Source organism: Tiliqua scincoides, chromosome 3, assembly GCF_035046505.1.
Source record: "Tiliqua scincoides isolate rTilSci1 chromosome 3, rTilSci1.hap2, whole genome shotgun sequence".
In the NCBI taxonomy this organism is placed as follows: Eukaryota; Metazoa; Chordata; class Lepidosauria; order Squamata; family Scincidae; genus Tiliqua; species Tiliqua scincoides.
The window spans coordinates 181,607,738-181,628,944 of NC_089823.1; the positions used below are offsets into that span (position 1 = coordinate 181,607,738).

A 21,207-nucleotide genomic window follows, 5' to 3' on the forward strand; every position below is an offset into this window, starting at 1 on the left:
TTAGACTACCTCTAATTATGAGTAAACATGACTGATGAACCAGCTCCTTTCGGTTTCCATAGGGCTCAATACATTTACCTTGACAGCTATGAGCTTGTCAGTTTCACGACTCACCAAAAATCAGACCCCAACCCACAGTTTGGGAACTGCTGCTGTAAGCCATTAACCTTGGAGGGAAAAGGCCACTTGTAAGGGGTGTATGTATGTTTGGGTCTCCAATAATCCTATCCACCACCAGGTTCAGAATAGGGAGGTGCTGATAGCTATAGCATGATGCTCCTGCCTAATTGTGGTGTGCTTTTTTTTCCCCTCACAAAGGTCCCCTGAACCAATCAGGACTAGGCTCTTTATGGTGTCAGAGGTTTTTTCCCATAAAGAGTTAGTTCTGGTCCAGAAATTGCAACTCTTGCTCTTTGGTTGCAAGGTAGCATCATGTTCGTGCTCGTGATGGACATGCCCTACTGTGACTTTGTTGCAGGGCTGCAGCAGCCCTTGTTTGTTTCTCTTCACCCTCTTCTGGTGTTTCTGGATGGTTTACCACTCTCGGGTAAGAAAAATGCTTCACTGTGGGAAGAAAGAACTTCACCCAAGGAGGAGGAACTGAACCTGTTCACTAGGAGGGCTGCCAGAACTCTTCAGATTCAGATCCTAGCACAGTTCACATGTGTAACAGGCTCATGGCCCCACAACCTGTTGCTCAATGAAGTAAGAGATGTGGACTGGTGAGCAGCCTCTCTCTGAATGAGAGATCTCAGGGGAAGCAGAGAGTTCTCCAGTTTCTTCACTTTCTCACATCAGTTCATATGTTCTTTTGCCTTGTCTTTGCGGCAGTATTGACCTATTCCTGCATAAAATACAGCAACATGTTCTGCAAGATATACTGCAGGAAGAAAGCTGCAAGAGAGGACCATTTTATTTCTTCTGTGGCTACATCAGCCCTGACATCCCTTCCCATATCAGGAGGGATAAGCCTCATTTCACAGCTCATGGAATAAGATTATGGGTTCTTTGGCGGGGGAGTGCATACGCACCTTGAAGAAGCCTCTCTGCAATGTTCAGCTCTACTTCATTTCAGCCCATCAGTGAGTTGGACTTATGATATATGGTATATCTTTGTGTCCACCAGATGCCAGTCTCGTTTGTCAAAAACATTCACTCTGCTCTTTGACCAGCTCTTTGTCTTTGGCGTACAATGAAATCCCAAGACGGTCAGAAAGCTCATCATCTTACCATAAAAATTGATACATGCAATTATAATTTTAAAAAAATCAGATCCTGCGTTAAATATACTTTGCCAAGAATTGCTATGACAATTGCCTGTTTATTTAAAAAAAAAGTGTTGCACAAGTCTAAAAGTTCATTTTTTTCTGATGTGAGAAAAAAATAAAACATTTTCTTTGACTGTAAAACTTTTTTTTTTTCTAATTTTAAAATAAATTAGAACATTTTCCATGAGCCCCTAAATGTATTGTGGACCCTAGGCACTGCACCTCATGGATAAGTTGGTCCTGTAGAGAACTGTGCATCGAGATTTCTATTTGCACAAACAGCCAATCATCATCACTGTTCTACATTTACATCCCCCCCACCCCAAGAATGTATGTGTTAATGACCACATTAGTAATTAATAAAGATTTGAACCAAGTGTGAATGATTGGATCCTTTTGCAGTGCATACAGTTTAGAAGAAATTGAAAATAGTTGTCTGGATCGTAGTTAAATTTACAGTCAGTTTCAGGTTAAATGCTTCCATTTCAGAATGGAAATTCATAGCAAGAGGATAGGTGAAGAGGCCAAAACACTGTCCTGACATTCCCACTGCGGAAAAGAGCAGACCAGCAAACTAACTTCCAAATTACAGTGCTCAACTGCAGCAGTTTGTTTTAATCAAAAATTAGCCTCGGCTACAAAGCTAATGATTAAGGGCCCCATCCTAAACAACTTTCCAGCACTGATGCAACCATGCCAACAGGGCATTTGCTGCATCCCAATGTGGTGGGGCAGTCATGGAGGTCTCCTTAAAGTAAGGGAATGTTTGCTCCCTTCCCTTGGGGCTGCTTTGAGGCTCCATCTGTACTGGAAAGTTGGATAGGTTTGGGCCCTGAGTATTTCAAAGTGCTACAGGACACAAGAATTGTTATTGTCATTCAGTTGTTGAAAACTTTTGATTGTACATGAAAAATTCGCAAGAACGAAAGCTCAAGTGAGCAACTTGCCACCATGTTAATTCTGATCACTTGAATCCTCTTTCCGCACTTGCTCTTTAAACACTCTCATCCTCTATCAACCACTCTGTAGTGTTTACTGTTCCAGACTTTGTAAAATGAGGCCACAAGAGACTGGTGTGTGGAAGAAGTGCATAATGCACTCTTCTTCGGGGTGATCTCAAAGCTGCTGCTGTGGATTTAATTTTCTGCTAATGGACCCTAAAACATCTCTCCATTCACCTGCTCATTGAACTCTACAACTGCTGCAATCATTAGTCATATTTTTCTTTTTTAAAAAAATATTATTTTCTAGAGCCAGGATGGTGTAGTGGTTTGGAAGATGGACTTAGATCTGGAGGATCTAAGGGACGGTGTGGACAAAGGGGCATTTCGCTTGTGTGGCAACGCCTCCATTTTGCTCTTGCAGCCTGGAATGGCTCTGAAGGGGAGGAGGAGGGGCCGCTTGCACGGTGAGGCTCCCTGCAAAACTTAGTGCTTTGCACCCCCTCTAGCTACACCACTGCATCAGGCTTTAACCCTTCTTTGTTAGTTCTAGGCCAGTATAGGGTAGGAGGTGGCCACTGCGCAAGTCAGATTAAGGGTATTTAATTCCCCTTACCCCATGTCATACTGCAGCCACCCCAATGGGGCTACTTGGATCTAGGCAGCAATAATTGCTGGCACAAATCCAAGCAGCCTGGTGAAACGCTGGGCTTGTGAGGAGCTCCAGAAGGATCTCTCCAGACTGGCAGAATGGGCAACAAAATGGCAGATGCGCTTCAATGTCAGTAAGTGTAAAGTCATGCACATTGGGGCAAAAAATCAAAACTTTAGATATAGGCTGATGGGTTCTGAGCTGTCTGTGACAGAACAGGAGAGAGATCTTGGGGTGGTGGTGGACAGGTCGATGAAAGTGTAGACCCAATGTGCGGCGGCAGTGAAGAAGGCCAATTCTATGCTTGGGATCATTAGAAAAGGTATTGAGAACAAACGGCTAATATTATAATGCCGTTGTAGAAATCGATGGTAAGGCCACACCTGGAGTATTGTGTCCAGTTCTGGTCGCCGCATCTCAAAAAAGTTTTAGTGGAAATGGAAAAGGTGCAAAAGAGAGCGACTAAGATGATTACGGGGCTGGGGCACCTTCCTTAAGAGGAAAGGCTACGGCATTTGGGCCTCTTCAGCCTAGAAAAGAGACGCCTGAGGGGGGACATGATTGAGACATACAAAATTGTGCAGGGGATGGACAGAGTGGATAGGGAGATGCTCTTTATACTCTCACATAACACTAGAACCAGGGGACATCCACTAAAATTGAGTGTTGGGAGAGTTAGAACAGGCAAAAGAAAATATTTCTTTACTCAGCGTGTGGGTGGTCTGTGGAACTCCTTGCCACAGGATGTGGTGACAGCATCTGGCCTGGATGCCTTTAAAAGGGGATTGGACAAGTTTCTGGAGGAAAAATCCATTACGGGTTACAAGCCATGATGTGTATGTGCAACCGCCTGATTTTAGAAATGGGCTATGTCAGAATGCCAGATGCAAGGGAGGGCACCAGGATGCAGGTCTTTTGCTATCTGGTGTGCTCCCTGGGACATTTGGTGGGCCACTATGAGATACAGGAAGCTGGACTAGATGGGCCTATGGCCTGATCCAGTGGGGCTGTTCTTATGCTTGGGAGGGGGCGTTGGGATCCAGCCTGAGTGCTGAAGGCCAGTCCCACCCCCTCCTGGGCCTGGTTCACCTGCCACCCTCCTTCTTCCCTCCCCTATCCTGAAGATGACCCAGTTCCAGCCTCCCCTGAATCCTCTGCCCACCTTCCCCAACCCCTGCGCCAGCCTCCTAGGCCGGTGTGAACTTACCCCTGCCTGGCAGGATCCGGCACACAGAGGTCAGCACATGTCCTCTTGCCGGCCTCCCCAGGTGGCAAGAACGTGCTTTATGGCATGTTTGCGACACCCGGTAGTCAGCTCAAGTCCTTTGAACTGGCCTAAGTGCCAGTGCACTCAAAATTTTGTGTACAGAATTCCAACTGAGCTGCTTTTATACGTGCAATTCCAAGTGCATTTTGCAAATACTTGCAGTCTTTTCCCAGCACATGTCACTAATCTGATATCTGAATGCTGGTTTGGCCTGTAAGGGTTTTGCAGGTTTTTGGAGACCACATTAGCCTGTGTTTCAATGCATAATTCATTGTTTTGTGATAGTTTATGAGACAAGTCACTTAACATTAATGTTCCAGAGGTGCTGATATTGTGTGAGTTTTCATCTGGTTTTGCCACTGACATCTTTGCCTTGACATTTCTTTCTCAACTTTCACACACCTTAGCACAACAATTCAATTTGCCCCATTTCTGTATTCTTTCCCAGTACTGGTCAGGATTACATTTTACACCACACTTAAAGCAGGCCTTTGCCATGTTCCACTTGGTGCTTTTTGTTATTGGCTCTGAATTGTACTCCTTGCTCTCAGACGGAATCTTTAAGCTTTTCAAAGGACCTGTTGTACCTCATTAACCTATTTCCAGGGATGGGTGAGTCAAGCACGGCTTGACTTGAGTAAATCATGAGTCTCGTCTCCCCCCCACAACTCGACTTGAAAATAAGTCATAACAGGAGCACTTTCTGAGTTACCCAGAGCGTTTTCGTGACTCAGAAAGATTCAAGTCACAAGTCTTTCCCTTTTAAAATCCAGCCGCAGCTTCACAGAAAAAACAGAGCTGCTGCCAGGCTGTGTGTGTCGGAGTTCTCTAACCACTCCCCTGATGTTCCTATCCCATCTATAAACAAGGTGGGAGGAGTTGGGACAGACTTCGTGAAAGCAGGGACAGAAGTAGCAAGAGGGAAGAGGGTCATGCCCAACAGCTGGGAGGCTTACCGTAAGACCCAATCCCTTTGCAGCTGTAGTCAGAAGTAATCCCATTTGCGCCATTTGTTCAATGACGCTTCCTTCTCCCAGGTAACGATGGAGTCCAAAGGAGCCATGTGGATGGAAAGCATGATCACTACAAACTGTCTCCTCCTGGCTTACCCACCCCTTTCTCCCCCTCCCTGATTGTCCAGCCAATTCTAAGGCAAGAACCCCGTTAGGCTCCTCCTTCTGCCCTACCTCATCCAAAGAAACAAATCAGACCGCCCATCTTCGTCCAGTGATAATTGGTTCCTTCAGAGATTGTCAAGAGGGCCTGCTCCTGCCTCCCCACTTCCTGCTCGATGCTGCGTCCTGGCTGGAACTCCCTGCTGCTTGCCCAGTCTGAATAATGGCCCCACAAGGTCTTTCATGCTGCAAAAAAGTAAGTAAGCATACCCAAACACAAACAGACTGTAGTCTGTATGCATGGGGACCAAATGCAGAGTCAGTGGCCTCAGACTCGAGTCAGTGCCTGAGTCTTCGATGCAGGTGAGTTGAGTGTACACAAGTCAGCAAAAAACGCATTTTTGCAACATGGACTCGAGTCACCTGACTTGAGTTCCCATCTCTGCCTATTTCTACCACCAACCCATGAACTCCTGGATCAAATCAACAACCGCTGTAAGCAAACTGGCTCTCAGCCCATCTGTCTTAAGCCATTTCTGCCCAATGTTGCATATACACAACAGGCATCAAACGTGCACATCTGTGGACTTGGCAGAAATGGGTTTATGCAGCACACTGTCTTTTCACACCACTCCCCAAATCCACCAGACTGCACAAACAGCTTTAAATCCGTCATGTATGGGTCTTTGCTTTCCCCTTCCTTCACAGTTCCAGTGTACCTTTCATATGTAACTTTTCTTATGGGCTCATGGTATGCTTCATAATTATTAATCAAAAATTGATTTTTTTCCTTATCTGTCTTTTCATCAAACTGAAAAGCATTAAATACCTTTTCTCGCTTCTTTACCTGGTTTTCCATTTGGTGCATTCCAATTCCACCCTCAAGTTGCCCCTTTGAGACATGCGAAATATTGCTGACTATGGCCAAAAGTTTCTCATCTTATATGCCCCATTTGCAGCACAGTGCAGTTCATAAATCCTTGTCACCACTTTCTCAATTTCTCTGCAGCATTTCATTCAAGTACCAACTTTACAAAAGTTTGTGATCCTGAATGCCCAGTACTTGTGACTGTGGTAGCACTCAAGTGAGCCATTGGGAGGCAGGCAGGGAGACACCATGGTGGTGTGTATGCAGGACTTTGTCCCAGGGCTCTTAACACCCTGGCACTAACACTGGTAAGGAGTCAGGATAGAGGGGAGAAGCTATGTAAAATAGCAAGGTTGAAAGCACACGGGCATTTTGAAGCAATTTAATGAACACCTGTGAAATCTTCTGGTGGCCCTTCACAATGCAGACTTTCACCATTCACCGTTTATTTTTTCCGCTTCATATTTCACTGCATTTCCTTCAGCAATTCAAGAAAACTGTTCCCTTACTTGCTCTGCTTTAGCTAGAATGCATCTGTTCAAAGGTGGCACAAAAACACGGGAATGTTGAAATGCAGCGGTCAAGTCATTTTCCTGCATGGCTAGCAGTTGATATAAAAACCTAATAAAATTACATTTTCTGTAAGTTTCTCCAGCATCAGTGAAGAAGAGACTTGGCAGGCCTGAAATGAGCCTTAACCACTTGGGATTCCTCACTTTTCAATATATCTCAAGAACCCCACATTCATGATAAAATTATCCCATCATTTCCTTATTAAAATCTGATAATAGATAAACCATACTAGGACACAAATTTTGCATGTGAAAGGTTCTGGTTTCAACCTCTGGTATTTTCAAAGAGGGTAGGGAAAAAAAATTCCAGTGGCTGTTGACAATACTGAGGGCATGGACCAATGGTCTGACTCTGTATACAGCAGCTTCCTATATCCCTACATTCACCTTTCTTCTCACTTTTTTGTACATTCAACAGGGATAAGTCAAGGTTATTCACATTAATGCTAGGAAGATCACACCCCATGGCTTTTGAAAAGAAATGCCCTGAGAACTGAAGGGGGAAAATGGTCAAGAATTACATATGTGCAAGGGAGGTATATATGTGCATATGGAGGTGTGTCCTTGAAAGAGACAGAAAACACAGCAAACTTTTGAGAACCAGGATGGTGTGGTGGTCCAGGTGTTGGACTTCAGATCTGAAAGGTCAACTCACAGCCTTGAAGCTTCCTGGGTGACCTTGGGCCAGTCACTATCTCTCAGCCTTACCTACCTCACAGGGTTGTTGTGAGGGCAGAAGGAAGGAGGGGAGAACGTACATCATGTACACCACCTTGAGCTCCTTGGAAGAAGGGTGGGATAAAAAGGACAAAAAAAGAGGTTTCAACTGGCAAGAGGAAAGTTTTCTATTTTGCACTTGTAAAGCCAGGTGGGTCTTTGTACTGATATGCTTGAAACAGAAGAACTTTAAACTGGGCACCGGGGAGGACTGGAAATCTCACTGATTCTTTTGGGGGGGTTGTTATTGCAGGCAGGCTACAGAGTAAGCCCCATTGACTACTATGGGACTTACTTCAGAGTAGACATGCATAGGATTGGGCTCACAGGCTGCAATCCTACCCACACTTTCTTCAAAGTAAGCCCCATTGACCACAATAGGACTTACTTCAGAGTAGATTCACTTGGTGGAACAGGACTGGCTTCCCCTTATTTAATTATTCATTTTATTTTAATTTAATTATTTATAATTATTTATTTTAATTTGCTTGATGATGTCACTTCTGGCCATGACATCACTTCCAGTGGGTCCTGGGCAGATTGTCATTCTAAAAAGTGGGTCCCAGTGCTAAAAGTTTGAGAACTGCTGCAATAAGGTGTTAGTAAGTTGACACGGGTGTTTGTGTGTGTGTGAGACTCTACAAGTTATCAAAATCACTAAAATCAGAATTTGGAGGAATAAGACCATCATGTTATATATCAATCAATGTGTAATTTCATGCAGAATGCAAGGAAACAAACCACATTGAAATATCTGTGTTATAACAAAAGGGACAGCCCAAAAACCAGTGGAGCAGGGCAATGGCACATCACCACGCCCACCTGGGGCATTGCCCCGCCCACTACATGGGGTCACGCACAGGCCTCCCGCACTGGGTGAATCCTAGTGATGCCACTGCCCACACTTACCTGAGAATAAGCCCCATTGTTTACATCTGAGTAGACATGCCTAGGATTGGACTCTGAGGTGACCGTACATGTACCTGGGAGTCAGTTCCACTGAATACAGTGGGACTTCAGAGTAAACACGCCTCAGATTTGCACGGTAAGAGGCTTTCCCAAGAAAATATCCTCCACCACAAGAGCTGAAACTTTTCTTCACAATGAGAGACCTGTGGAGGCATTCTTTCTTACTCCAACATAACAAAGACAACATTCCTTTTCCTCAGGTAGAGGCATCATTTCTGGTCACACAAAGTACAGGGCTACAAGTGCCTGAAAAGATAGAGCGAATTCTCTTTATTGAGAAAATAAATAAAGTTATGCATATAACGTCACATCAAAAGGAATAAAGAAATTAAAACAAAAACACACCGCCAAATATAGGGTCTGTACATCGATGGAATGTGCACTGCTCTCCAAAGTGCAGTGCATGGAAGTTGAAGAGCATCAATTGCCCTTAGAACCAGTTAGCCACATGGGTTTTCGTTGATTGATTATCATGTGCAAAGAAAAGAAATGCATAATCCTTCAAGGGGAATTTAGCAAGTGAATAAACTGCAAACTGCTGGCTACAATAGTCCTAAGCATTGTATGTGGTTCAGATGCAATAGGTCTTTGAAATAATGGTGACACCTATTCAGACAGCTACAGAAGACACACAGTCGCATCAGATATTAAACTTATGGTATGACTGACATGCACAGAATTCTTGAGAATTTCTCATCTGCAACTATGGATAAAAAACACTCACTCCTTCCTGGTTTTTGTCAGTGCATTTGTCAAAACTGTGATCATCAAGATGGAAAGAAAGGTTACTTAGGTTGGTCAAATTCTGAAAAGGACAGGGCTTCTTTGAAAAGACTCTACTGTGAAGCTAGGCAACGTGGTTTCTGTTCACATCATTGCAACACTGTGGAACATTTTTACAATTTGAGAATGAAAAGTAGGTCCATGTGTGTCACTTCCTCTTTCTGCTGCTTCTTGTATGGTGAGAAAAGGAAACTCAGCATCTCCCCCATAGGCACCACCTGATGGTCACAGGTCTACTGCATAGGAGTTCTATGAGTTTCTTTCCACATACTGCAAGAAACTGGAAAGCAGGACTAAGAGTGGCAGCTTGTGTATCCTGTTTTAGTCGCTTTTTGAAACTTTTCAAGTGATATCTCTATCTTCCTCAGGTCACCTGAAGAAACAGAAGCCATGTCCTATTTGAATTCTGACTTCCCTATGTATAGTCCAGAAGGAAGGGACTTTATAGGGTGCAATCCTATACATACTTTCCCGGGAGTAAATTAAACTGAACACAATAGGTCTTAGGGCCCAATCCTATCCAACTTTCCAGTGCCAATGTAGCCCTCAGGTAAGGGAATAAATGTTTCCTTATGTTGACGAGGCCTCCGTGACTGCCCTCCAACCACAGAATGCATAACATACCCCACTGGCACAGCTGCATCAATGCTGCAAAGTTGAATAGGATTGGACTCTTGCTTCTGGATATGCATGCATAGGATTGTACTGTTTGGGATTCGTTTAGTTCAGCTGATCTCTCTGTCTCTACTGTTTCGTAAAGAAAGTGTCAGATTGGTCCTGGTTGAATCCCATGTCTGACTATAAACATTTAAAAATATGCCCGAATTAGGCAGCACACAAATATTTATCAACTAATACCTTTCACTGTTTATTTGGCAACCTATAGACCAAGGGCCCAAACCTGTCCAACTTTCCAGCACTGGTGTAGCTGCAATGCAGCCCACATGGAACAAACATTCCCATACCTTGAGGAGGTCTCTGTGAATGCCTCCCCACCACAGGATGCAGTGCATGCCCCATTGGCAAAGCTGCACCAGCACTGGAAAATTGGGTAGAATTTGGCCCTAATCCTCTTAAACAGCTGTTATTCTGAGAAAGATGCAAAGTACACCATGCAAAATTGAAAGCCTCCTTGGCTGGGATGGGTTCAATGAAGCCTCAAGGTAAATGAGCTGCCAAGTCTTCATCTGCACATACTAAGTTGCTTTTATTAATCCAGAACTGCATGCTACAGATACTGTACAGCATGGACATTTATTCATTACAAAAATGGCTTCCAAACCATTAGAAATGAAAAATCTGAATAAGAGCAATAAAACGGAACAGTAACATCACAACTGTTAGGAAACATTCAAAGGATTCACAAAAAAATGTCATAGCATCTTAATAAACCAGAGAAGAAAACTGGAGACAGTTTTACAATCGCTTCATGTCAACTACAATGGCACTGGATGAACATATGAACATTTTTTTCAGCTTTATACAGCATTTATCTTTTTTAAAAAAATTTTTGCAACATCAACATGCCTAGGATTTTTTTTCAAGTTTGCTACCTACCTGTATGTTGTAAGTATACATAAAAGTGGCAGTCTGATTTTTTTTTTCTTTTATGAATAATCTAATATACAGAATTTGGCCCTTTAGGGTTTATACCTCTTCATTTTTAAATGCTTCCTGGACAATCTGCTACCAAACACGTCTGTAATAGGTGACATTAAAAACTACATACATATCTACCTATGTAACATCACAGCAAAACAGGATGAACAAAAAAATAAAATAAAATTACAGCATAAAAAAAGTTGTTGGGAAAAAAAGATAAAAAATATCACTGAGAATTTTGGCACATAAAAAGTTTTGTTCACAGCCTACAAGTGACAGGGAAGTCATCTGCAGTTCTGAATGGGAAACACTGCTGCTTTCCAACAGCATTCCTAAAAAGTCCCGTGCTAAATTTTCAAGTCTTATTTCATTGTAATGGCTTTTAAAGCAATTTGTTTTTACACTATTGATCCATCTGCAAATGTCCATTTTGGTGGCAACTGTATGACAGAAAAAAATAAAGAAATTAAAACAACCAAAAGAAAGAAGCCAACAAAAAATATATATATACACATTTATATATAAACTTAAAAACCTTGTACAAATGAATTGTTATATATATGATGCTTACACTAAGGAAAAAAAAAAAAGGAAAACTTTATACAATGCTTCCAGGGGGAAAAATGAAAAAAAGAACATTTAAAAAAGGGGACAACGTACAGGTACAACAAGCAATCTCTAAAGCAATAAATACTACTGGTCCAATAGCGTTGTGATACTTTTTAATTGTTGAGTAGCGTCCCCTCCCCCCCAAAAGAACAACACCATGGAACAAGGTATATTAACACATTTTTAACTCTTTGTTTCTGTACATTTAAACAATAACAACATCACAAGAAAAGTTGTATCAGAGGAAAAAAAGGAAAGAAAATTAGCGGCACTGCATTCATTGTGCCCTTAAAAAGTTTTAAAAACCAGATGTAAAATGATTGGTTCGCAAGCTCGTATTTAATACAAATAATAAAGAACCAACGCCTTCAACAAGGGCTGCTTCAAAATTGCTTTTTCATTTTTAAAATCAGTCTTTGAAACTAAGCTATTGGAACTACATAACAGTTATGCATATATATATTTATATATATATATATATAATTTTAAACGCTACAAAGACTTTAAACAGCTGTTGATAAAAATTTTGGCAGAATCATGAGGCTTTTTTCTCATCTACATATTCAAAAAGAAAAAAAAGTTGAAATAACAATGGGTCAAATATTGACCAATGAACTCGAGAGACATCAACTAATGGCACAAATAAAAAAACAGACAAACCAAAAAGGGGGGGGGGGTAAATCTCAACAACGAAAAGGAAAAATAAAAGGGCTACAGGTGGCTAAAGCTATTCTAAAGACTTGGTTACAAGTGATAGTGGCTGAGGCTGTGTCCCAGCCAAAGAATTATGGGAATGCAAGGAGGATGTTGACGGTTGTGCTAACGAAGAGGAGGACGGTGCTGACTGCTGTAAAGTGGCAGACTGATGGTCCAGTGCCCCGTTCTGACAATTACTAGCAGGTACACCGCTGGATTTGCTAGTGGAGCTTTCAGTCAGGACTATAGAGGGCAGTGGGGGCGGCATCATTGAGAGGTGTGCCAATGGGTCAGGTTTCAGTGTGAGTGAGAGAGGTTGGGTCTGTTCAGTCTGTGGTTTTGAGTCTCTTGTGGGGGAGGCTAGCATGTTGGGAGACGACGGAGGAGAGTCTAGTAGGCTTCCATCTGAAGAGGGTGGGCTGACGCAGCTGCCTTCACCTTGTATGTAGCGAACGCACTTTTTTTTTCTCCTGTAAACAGGGAGAAAGTGATCTGTGAATAAAGGGCAAAGATGCTAATATATTTTTTAAAAAAGTTAATCCAAAACTGAAGTGCCGTCAACAAACTGTTGGGCCTGCAGTAAACCACACGCACTGCACTCTTGATTACAATGGTGCTGGTTACATGGGGACAGTAATTAGCTTTCTGCTAACTAGAGGAATTTGCTCTTTGTCCCAGTTAGAAATTAAAAAAACCTTAAAATAACAAAAAATCAACTTCATGTTTTCTTAGTACTAAATAAATTTATGTTGCCCTGTTTGCATCCTCATTCCTCTATACAACATTACAGTCTCTTAGTTTATACCAAGACAAACTGGAGTCTCCTTCAGTGACTCCTTGCCTGGGCTGGACGAGACCCCAAGTTTGCGATAAACGGTAGCCGAGGATCTACCACTGCTGCTTGTTTCTGTTCAGAACCGCACCATATGAGAAAAAAATATATTTATCAATGTCACATACAAAAAAAGAAAGAGAGAATAAACAGGAAGAATAAAAGGGGGGAATGAAGAAAAGGGAAGATGAACAGAAATACCATCCAAATTAACAAGAATAACTGGTTGTATGACCTGCAGGTTGTGGCTTATCACGCATTAATTTTTTAAAAATTTTTATAAGGTTGGGGGTAGGAGAAGGAACTGTTTGCTTTTGGTTTTAATTTATAGGAATGTTGCCTGAATTCATTCCTGCAACTTCAAAGAAAATTTAATTTTGGTTAGGTGCATTGCACAAACTAAACAACAACAAATAAGAACAACAGGTGCCATCATAAAGAGAACAATCAGAAAATAATGAGTTTCATGGAAAAAATATCAACTCTCTTAAGCCAACCAATGGTCCACCCACACTATAAAGCTGAATGAAACTGTACAGAAAGGATGACACCTATCCATTGTATCTACTGCCTTTTATTGAGAAGACACATCTGGTGGCAAAAGAAAACTATTAAGCATATATATTGATGTCTCTTGTAGGTACCCACCAAGCAAACAAGTTCTTAAAAAAAGCCATAGTAGACTCAGCTTTTCTGCCACGTGCATTCATGTCAACATAATACAAGGCAAGTTATTCACTCACATCCACTTACACATTTGCTAACATGAGAATTTTAGCTGAGGATGCCAAAAAAAATGAAAGGTATGGAAGTTTATCTAACCAATGGAAGCTGAGATTAAACAATGCTCCATAAAACAACCAGGATATCAAGGTGATCCATATAACACTGAATAAAGGTGGGCTGATGTGATTTTCCACTGTGTAATAATATACACCACTAATAAAACAACAATATCAAGCAACCCTATCTGTTGCCTCTAAGTCCTCAAGTACAGTTCCCAGCAGGAGAAACATATCCACTGAGAGTACAGTTTGCCTGCCACAGCTTCTGTGTAACTCCTTTTCACATCTCTGTAGCTGAGATGGGTGCTACAGGGTCTGCCATTGCACCTTTGAAGTAACACTTCTTGTTATGAGATGGTGGGTCATGTTAAAAAAAGTATCACCACATATATTTCCAGGAATCCCAGCAAGCCCACACTATATAATTCCTAGAGGGATTCTGGGAAGCAACAGACATTCCTTTCCCCTTCAAAAAGGAGGTGAAGGTTCTGCCCAAGGTTCTACACAGCATAGTCAATTGTTAGGGCAATTGAGAATTTTAGCCACATTAGCCTGCTGATCAATACATGCTAGAAACAAAGATAGTCATGCACCTAAAACCTTAAGAACAATAAAAGCACAGAGCAGAAAATAACAGACACAAACAGCAGGAAAAAAAGGGGAAAGAGAGAGAGAGAGCAAGACGGCAGGCAAGTGCATCCCATGCTTTATTAAGGCAAGTTAAAAGATGAAAAAGTAATTTGGTGGGCTCTAAACAGAACCTTGCTAGAAGTCTCCTACCTTAAGTAATAACAACTGGAAATCTATTAGCAATAAATTAATGTAACCCACTGGCCCGAACTATTTCATGTTCTTTATGCCTCACTATTTAATTAGTCCCTTCAGGCAGAAAGAAGGCAATGTTACCGTATCAACAGTTCAAAGCAGCAATTTTTTTGACCAGCCCATGGGAAATGAGCAAGATTATATTAACAGAGTGGTGCTAATATTTGAGGGATCCCATTATATGAAGATGTTCAGTATCCAGCATGCAAAATACTCCTATCTTGCCTGAACAAAGTAGCATTTTCCAGATTTATAATACTAAGTACATATACAGTCCGACTGACATGGGACTTTGTGGATGAGTCACTATGCCGTTGATGGGGGGGGGGCTCTGGCAGGCCATGCAGCACAAAGGGGAAAGGGGTATGTTTGTGCATGCATACACTTTATGGCTCAATGGGTGGGACTACTTGATGTATTCCCTTCTCTACCAACTTAATTTCACAGATGCATCTTGCTTACTAAAAGATTTGGCATTACCTACAATGGTTGACCCATAAGCAGGTAACAAGATTAAAACAGGTTTTTGTAATGAGCTCCTGAAGATAACTATATACTTTTGCATTGTGAATTTTCATGCTTGATAAGATTAGTGCTTAAATTCAGTTTCCTCCACCTCCCTTCCACCCACTCTTTTTTTACAATTTAAGAATCTCATTGCAATGTTTGGCCAGAGTCTACTATGGAAACATATAGACTGATCATGTCACAATGATTGCAAGCTTTTTGTTAGGCTGGTTGTGGTTACTGAAAGTTACTTCAAAGTCTGAGGGCCCAATCCTATCCAAATTTCCAGCACTGATGCAGTCATGCCAACGGAGCATGCGCTGCATCCTACGGTGGCAGATGGTTACCCCCAGCCCGAGGTGACTCCTCAGAGTAAGGGAAGGTTTGTTTGTGTTTGTACTGCGGGTGCACCAGTGCTGGAAAACTGGATAGGATTGGCTCCTAAATTAAATTTTGATCCTGTATGGTTGATGCAAACCAATTTCTATGAAGTAAAAAATAAAAAATAAATGGAAGGTTCTAAGGTCTTGGTGAGTGTTCCATACCTCAGTCTAATAAAATATGTATACATTTACCACTAGGTAAATTGTAGGTGGTCAATGTGAAGCAGTGTTTCCTTGCTCATCTAATGTGAGATACAAGCTCAGAGCTGAGTATAACCTGCCCTTAAAAAAAATTGGTGCCAGAGGAACCTGGGTTCTACAATATGTATACATTAATCAAATATAAATATATTTGCATACTTAACATCATTTTTTCTTTGAGTCAAATTAAAGAGCAAGGTGGCATGCCAGCCACAGATACTGTCTCCTAACTACAGCAGTACTGTTTAGCCCTCCCCGCTGCCTTCTGGAATTAGAAATGTCAAAGCAAAGTCATTGCCTATATTTAAGTCTTGTGTCTGTAGCCATAAGGACTAGAAACTTGCTTTTTAAAAATAAAAATCTGAAATTAAGAAAAGATGCTTTGTTCAGCACCTGAATGCAGTTTCTATGTTTGATTGAACTGTAAAATATACAACCAGCTCTGGATAAACACTTGGTCATGCTAAGTTTAGTTTGCCTGTCATACATGGTGGAAGGTGGCCAGATTATTTAGCTCAGAAACAGTTATTAATTTGCCTCTGAGGATGGTAGCAAATGCAGCAAAAGCCAGAATTCAGAATGAAGGCATTTTTTTGATATAATGGTGGCAATGGTAAAAGCTATAGAAAACTAAATGTCTTTTAAAAGCCTCACACCTAATTGAACTGAAATGATTCTTCTGATCTTTAACACCTGAATTCTACATTCTAGATCAGGGATGTCAAACTCATTTCATACAGAGGGCCGAATAGCATTCATGATGCCTGCTGAGGGCCGAAAGTGATGTCATTACTTTACTCATACTCTTTACTCAGCGTGTGGTCAGTCTGTGGAACTCCTTGCCACAGGATGTGGTGCTGGCGTCTAGCCTAGACGCCTTTAAAAGGGGATTGGACGAGTTTCTGGAGGAAAAATCCATTATGGGGTACAAGCCATGATGTGTATGCGCAACCTCCTGATTTTAGGATTGGGTTAAGTCAGAATGCCAGATGTAGGGGAGAGCACCAGGATGAGGTCTCTTGTTATCTGGTGTGCTCCCTGGGGCATTTGGTGGGCCGCTGTGAGATACAGGAAGCTGGACTAGATGGGCCTATGGCCTGATCCAGTGGGGCTGTTCTTATGTTCTTATGTTCTTATTAAGCAGGAAGTGATGTCATTAAACAGGTCATGACCAAAAATAAGCACTTTTTCCTCACTTGGGAACTCTTTAGCTGCAAATGACAGAAGAGAAAATATACATATCTTGATTATATTCAAGATAAGAAAGAGTTCAATTTTCAGGTGGGCTGCCCTTTTAGCAGTAACACTTCAGCATGGCTCAGCAGCTGAGAGCCTGAGGGCCAGATAAAAAGCTCAGGTGGGCCGCATCCGGCCCCTGGGCCTTATGTTTGACACCCCTGTTCTAGATAGTATCTAATATCTATAGCTTATACTGCAATTCTTATCTCCAGAGATAAATGCTTATTTAGACTATTAAGTATTTCGTGAATGGGCTACATCCTAAGTTATTGTTCCAAACAGAAGATCTTCCATTTTTGCAGGGGGGGGGGGGGGAGAGCACAAATTTCATTGAGCCTTCCCTTTCTACTGCAGCCCCTCATGCTATCTTTCTAAAGCAGCCATTTTCAACTGGTGTGCTGTGAATGGTCATGCCATGGGAATTTGGGGGAGGGTCATTTATTAATAGAGTCATTGGGGGATATGAGTTCCCCTACCAGCAGTGCAGTGTGCCTTGCCAATTGACCAAAAACTGATGGTGTGCCTTGACAATTTTAGAACCCTGTCAATGTACCATGAGATAAAAAAGGTTAAAAATAGCTGTTCTAGAGACCTCAGAAGCAGATATGGGGAGGCAAGGGGGGACTGTAGAGAGAAGGGGAGAATTGGTAAGAATAATCCCTCCTCCCATGTGCAAACAGAAGCTTCTTCTTTTCATGGGACAAGGATTTACAACCCAACCTGAGGACTTCAGAGTAGTTTTCATCATGCTAAAAGTATAAGTACAATGGTTCTGGAAATAGATAATACCGAAATCAAGAACTGGATTGTGGGACACACCGACTCAAATGGTTTCAGCATCTGCTTTAATTGTCACGGTTAGTGTGTCAAGACTAGGATCAGAGAGACTCCAAATCTCCACTCATACATTTAGCTCACTAAGGGCACAATCCTAACCCCTTATGTCAGTGCTTTCCAGCACTGGTATAGCGGTGCCAATGAAACATGTGCTGCATCCTGCAGTTGGGTGTCACTCACGGAGGCCTCCTCAAAGTAAGAGAATGTTTGTTCCCTTACCTCGGAGCTGCGTTGCCTTTCTGTCAGTGTTAGAAAGCACTTACATAAGGGGTTAGAATTGTGCCCTAAGTGACCTTGGGTCAATCACTTTCTCTCAGGTTAAACTCCCTCCCAGTAGTGTTGTGAAGACAAAATGGGAGAAACAGTGAATGAGGTTTATATGTTATAGGTTTAAAATGAGGTTTAAAAAATGCCACATTCAACTTATAAAAATCCTAAACTGATACAGAGCTTTTTGAAGTAAACTGAAATTATGTTAGCCAAAAATGCTACAAGCAAGAGTTCAGTTCTAGTCATCTAGAACTTAAAGACTGTAAAACAGAAATAATTACAGATCAAATAGAAATTCTCTTCAATGAGGGTTTCAAACAATAAAATACTAGCTCCAGTAGATAGATAGCAGAAAACACAAACATGATTTAGAATAGGGGCAGAATATAGGAAGACCCAAAGACTTCCCATTTGTACGCCCATTTAATCCTTCATCCCAAACACCTTACGCCCATTTAATCCTTCATCCCAAACACCTTACCATGCCTAATCAACCACTGTTTCCCAAGCCAACACCCAGACAAAAGACTTGCTCTTCTCTCTTCCTCCAGTGTGAACAGGCGAAAGCCAAGCCATGAGCGTATTTGATAGTGAGCAGCTGAGACGCCCAAAAGAAGGGCTCAGTCAAACCTTATTACTATCCAGAATGGGTGTTAAAGTGCCATTGGCCTTGTGTGAGAGTGAGCCAATGAGTGGAATCAAATGTCCATTTCACACCATCCCTTCAGATGCATACTGAAGACATGGAAAGGAGGGCAGGACTCCATTTGCTGCCACCACACTGAACCCCTGTGCATTCAAGCAAAAGGTATGAAAGAGGTCTTGCAATATGCATTCCACTGCACCTGTGTAGAGTCTCCCACATGATTCAGAACCCTGTGCACAGAAGGTATGCAATGCCTTGTGTGTGCAGGACCCCTTTTGCACCTTGCACTGCACGGGCAGAGATTGGGGAAGACCCTTGCCCTTCCCCGTTCAGTAAAAGTGTGTAATGCAGACCAAAAGAGGTATTGCTGTACTCAAAGTACACCCGCTTGCCTACTAGAGAGTTGATGCATAGTCCTTACACTCACTCAGCATACTAACAGCACAATCCAATATATGTTTACTTAGAACAAACTCCAAATTAGCCTTACTCCCTAATAAGTGTGTTTAGGATTGCAGCCTACATTTGACGGATTTACTAGTGGCTGCCTATAGGCAACTTAAGTATTAGCCTACTAAATTAGCTACCAGATAAACTTTGTTAAACAGAGTGAAGGACATATTAGTCCTCTTCAGATCCAGTTGTTTTGTTCTGCAAAGCTTAAGTTGTTGCTCATTGTCTCCAACTATTGTTCCCTTCCTTAAGCCTCCAGAAACTGTGATTATGAAAAGGTCGTTAATAACTCTATTGACAATGACCTCTGCTATCACTGTTGAGCTCATCACACAAATCATAGTACTTAAGCATGCATCACATGGGTGGTCACAGGGTTTAGACGGAATGCAGCCCTTGAAGGACAATGTGTGAACTTTATCTAACAATTAGACGTACAGTACATTTTTGAGCCATGTTTATAAAACTTAGCATCACAAAACTAACAGAATTGGCATGCAGGTATAGTATGAATAAACTGCTCTATATTCTAAAAAGGAATGAAGCGCATGATATGGTGTGAATCGGAGGGTAGGGTGAAAAGGGAAGCACTACATACAGAAAAAAGTGTGTGTTGGACTGAAATACCTACCATCATAATATTCCAAATTCAAAGACTGCTTGGATCAGAACAGAGAAATAACAAATTTAACCATATTAAGGGAAAAAAAAGAATGCAACAAGAGATAGTTTGCTTCCCTTCACCAAGAAACAGGTGCCTACAGGATTTATTCTAGGAGTCGAAGGCGTTTTTTTCACTTAAACCTGCAGTAAAAACATGGGTGTTTCAGCTGTTTGGGTCTTTGGTATCATTAATTTAAATGTTAAATACCTATTCTCCAATTGTACTGAGTGTCACAAATAATGTATCTAGGAAAAGCGAATTTAACTGGTTAGTGACAAGTTTCTGCAACAAGGATTTACTCCAGACACTGTAAAAACAGTGCCAAATATGAATCTAAGGAATTATATGCACTTTCAGAAGCACTCTGTACTTAAAAAAAAATACTGTTTAGTTTATTGATAGACTTATACGTATCCTGGTTTGGATCTAACAGTGACTTGAGCAATCAGTTCAGCACTTTCACTCGCTAGAGGAAAGCCCCCAATTTCCCCCCAGCTGCACATTCTTCACCACTCACATACTGTTTGGAAGGGTTCCCTGATCCTGTAGAGTTACTATTTTGGGAGTGCTGGAGAAGAAGGTGGCAAGAAAGTCACATTCCATAAGCAGAAGTTTGCTCATGGCTCATAGGATCCCACCACTTTGGCTGTTGTTCTAATATGGAATCTAATCTTCTAATTCTAATCTGTATTCTTTTTAGACCTGGTGAAAATACTGGTGCTGCTATGAAAATGCAATCTTTTTATAACCTTTGGAGAAGTGCAGGCATACACATAGAAGTGTGTGCAAATGTCCACTTAAAACACTTCAAGAAGTGCTAGTTTTGGACCCTTAGAGGTGTACCGATTCCCAGTTCTACCAAAGAGAGGTTATTGGTCACAAAAGAGAAGAAATTTGCATTGAATTAGCAAAGAATTTTGAAAATAAAAAAAATTATTAGCAATTGATGCTGTAGTAGCAGGGAAGGCAGGAAGCGGAAGGCAGGGAAAAGGGTTAAAAATAAATCACACATGTAACACTACGATGACAAAATGGTTTTTTAGTTTCCCAAAGGCCTAATGGGTAGTATACCTGCACGGTTTGCACCATAAACTCTGTCGGTCAAGCCCGAACAATGCCCGACACTTCTTTGGAGTATTTGCATCTGTTAGCACAAAGTAAACACAAACAAAAATACAACACAATGGTGGATAGAGCTCAATTGGATGTGAAATCTTAGCTACAGCTAACATTTCTCTCAGTTCGTTTGGCAGTCTCTCAGACCAAAGGGCATGAGAGAAATAGGACCTCCGCCTGGCGACGCACACCTAGAATGCCTAAGCCTGCTGTGTGCTCCCTTCACTTAGCCATGTGTCTTCTCTGTTGCACGCTACACTGCAATATCAAAGGATGTTTTGACAATTTATTATTATTTTTAATGACCAGCAACTTCAAAGAGGAGGGCGGGATTTTGTGTGCAGACCTAGGCTGATGCTGTCTTACAGTGGGTATTTTTTCAGCTAGCGG

General features: G+C 41.7%; 1 protein-coding gene across 19 annotated transcripts in view; it reads right to left on the reverse strand.

Annotated features, from left to right (window-relative positions):
* Positions 1–8,666: 8,666 nt before the first annotated feature.
* Positions 8,667–21,207, reverse strand: part of TCF7L2 (transcription factor 7 like 2) — a 262,031-nt gene continuing 249,490 nt past the window's right edge. For 9 of the 19 annotated variants that reach the window (XM_066622309.1, XM_066622306.1, XM_066622312.1 and 6 more), the window contains one exon: positions 8,667–12,529. In XM_066622309.1, coding sequence (XP_066478406.1) covers positions 12,091–12,529 — 439 coding nt within the window. In that variant the 3' untranslated portion in view covers positions 8,667–12,090. Of the gene's footprint in view, positions 12,530–19,667; positions 19,694–20,772; positions 20,846–21,207 lie in introns of those variants that run through there. The other 10 variants (XM_066622321.1, XM_066622320.1, XM_066622319.1 and 7 more) reach the window with 5 other exon arrangements.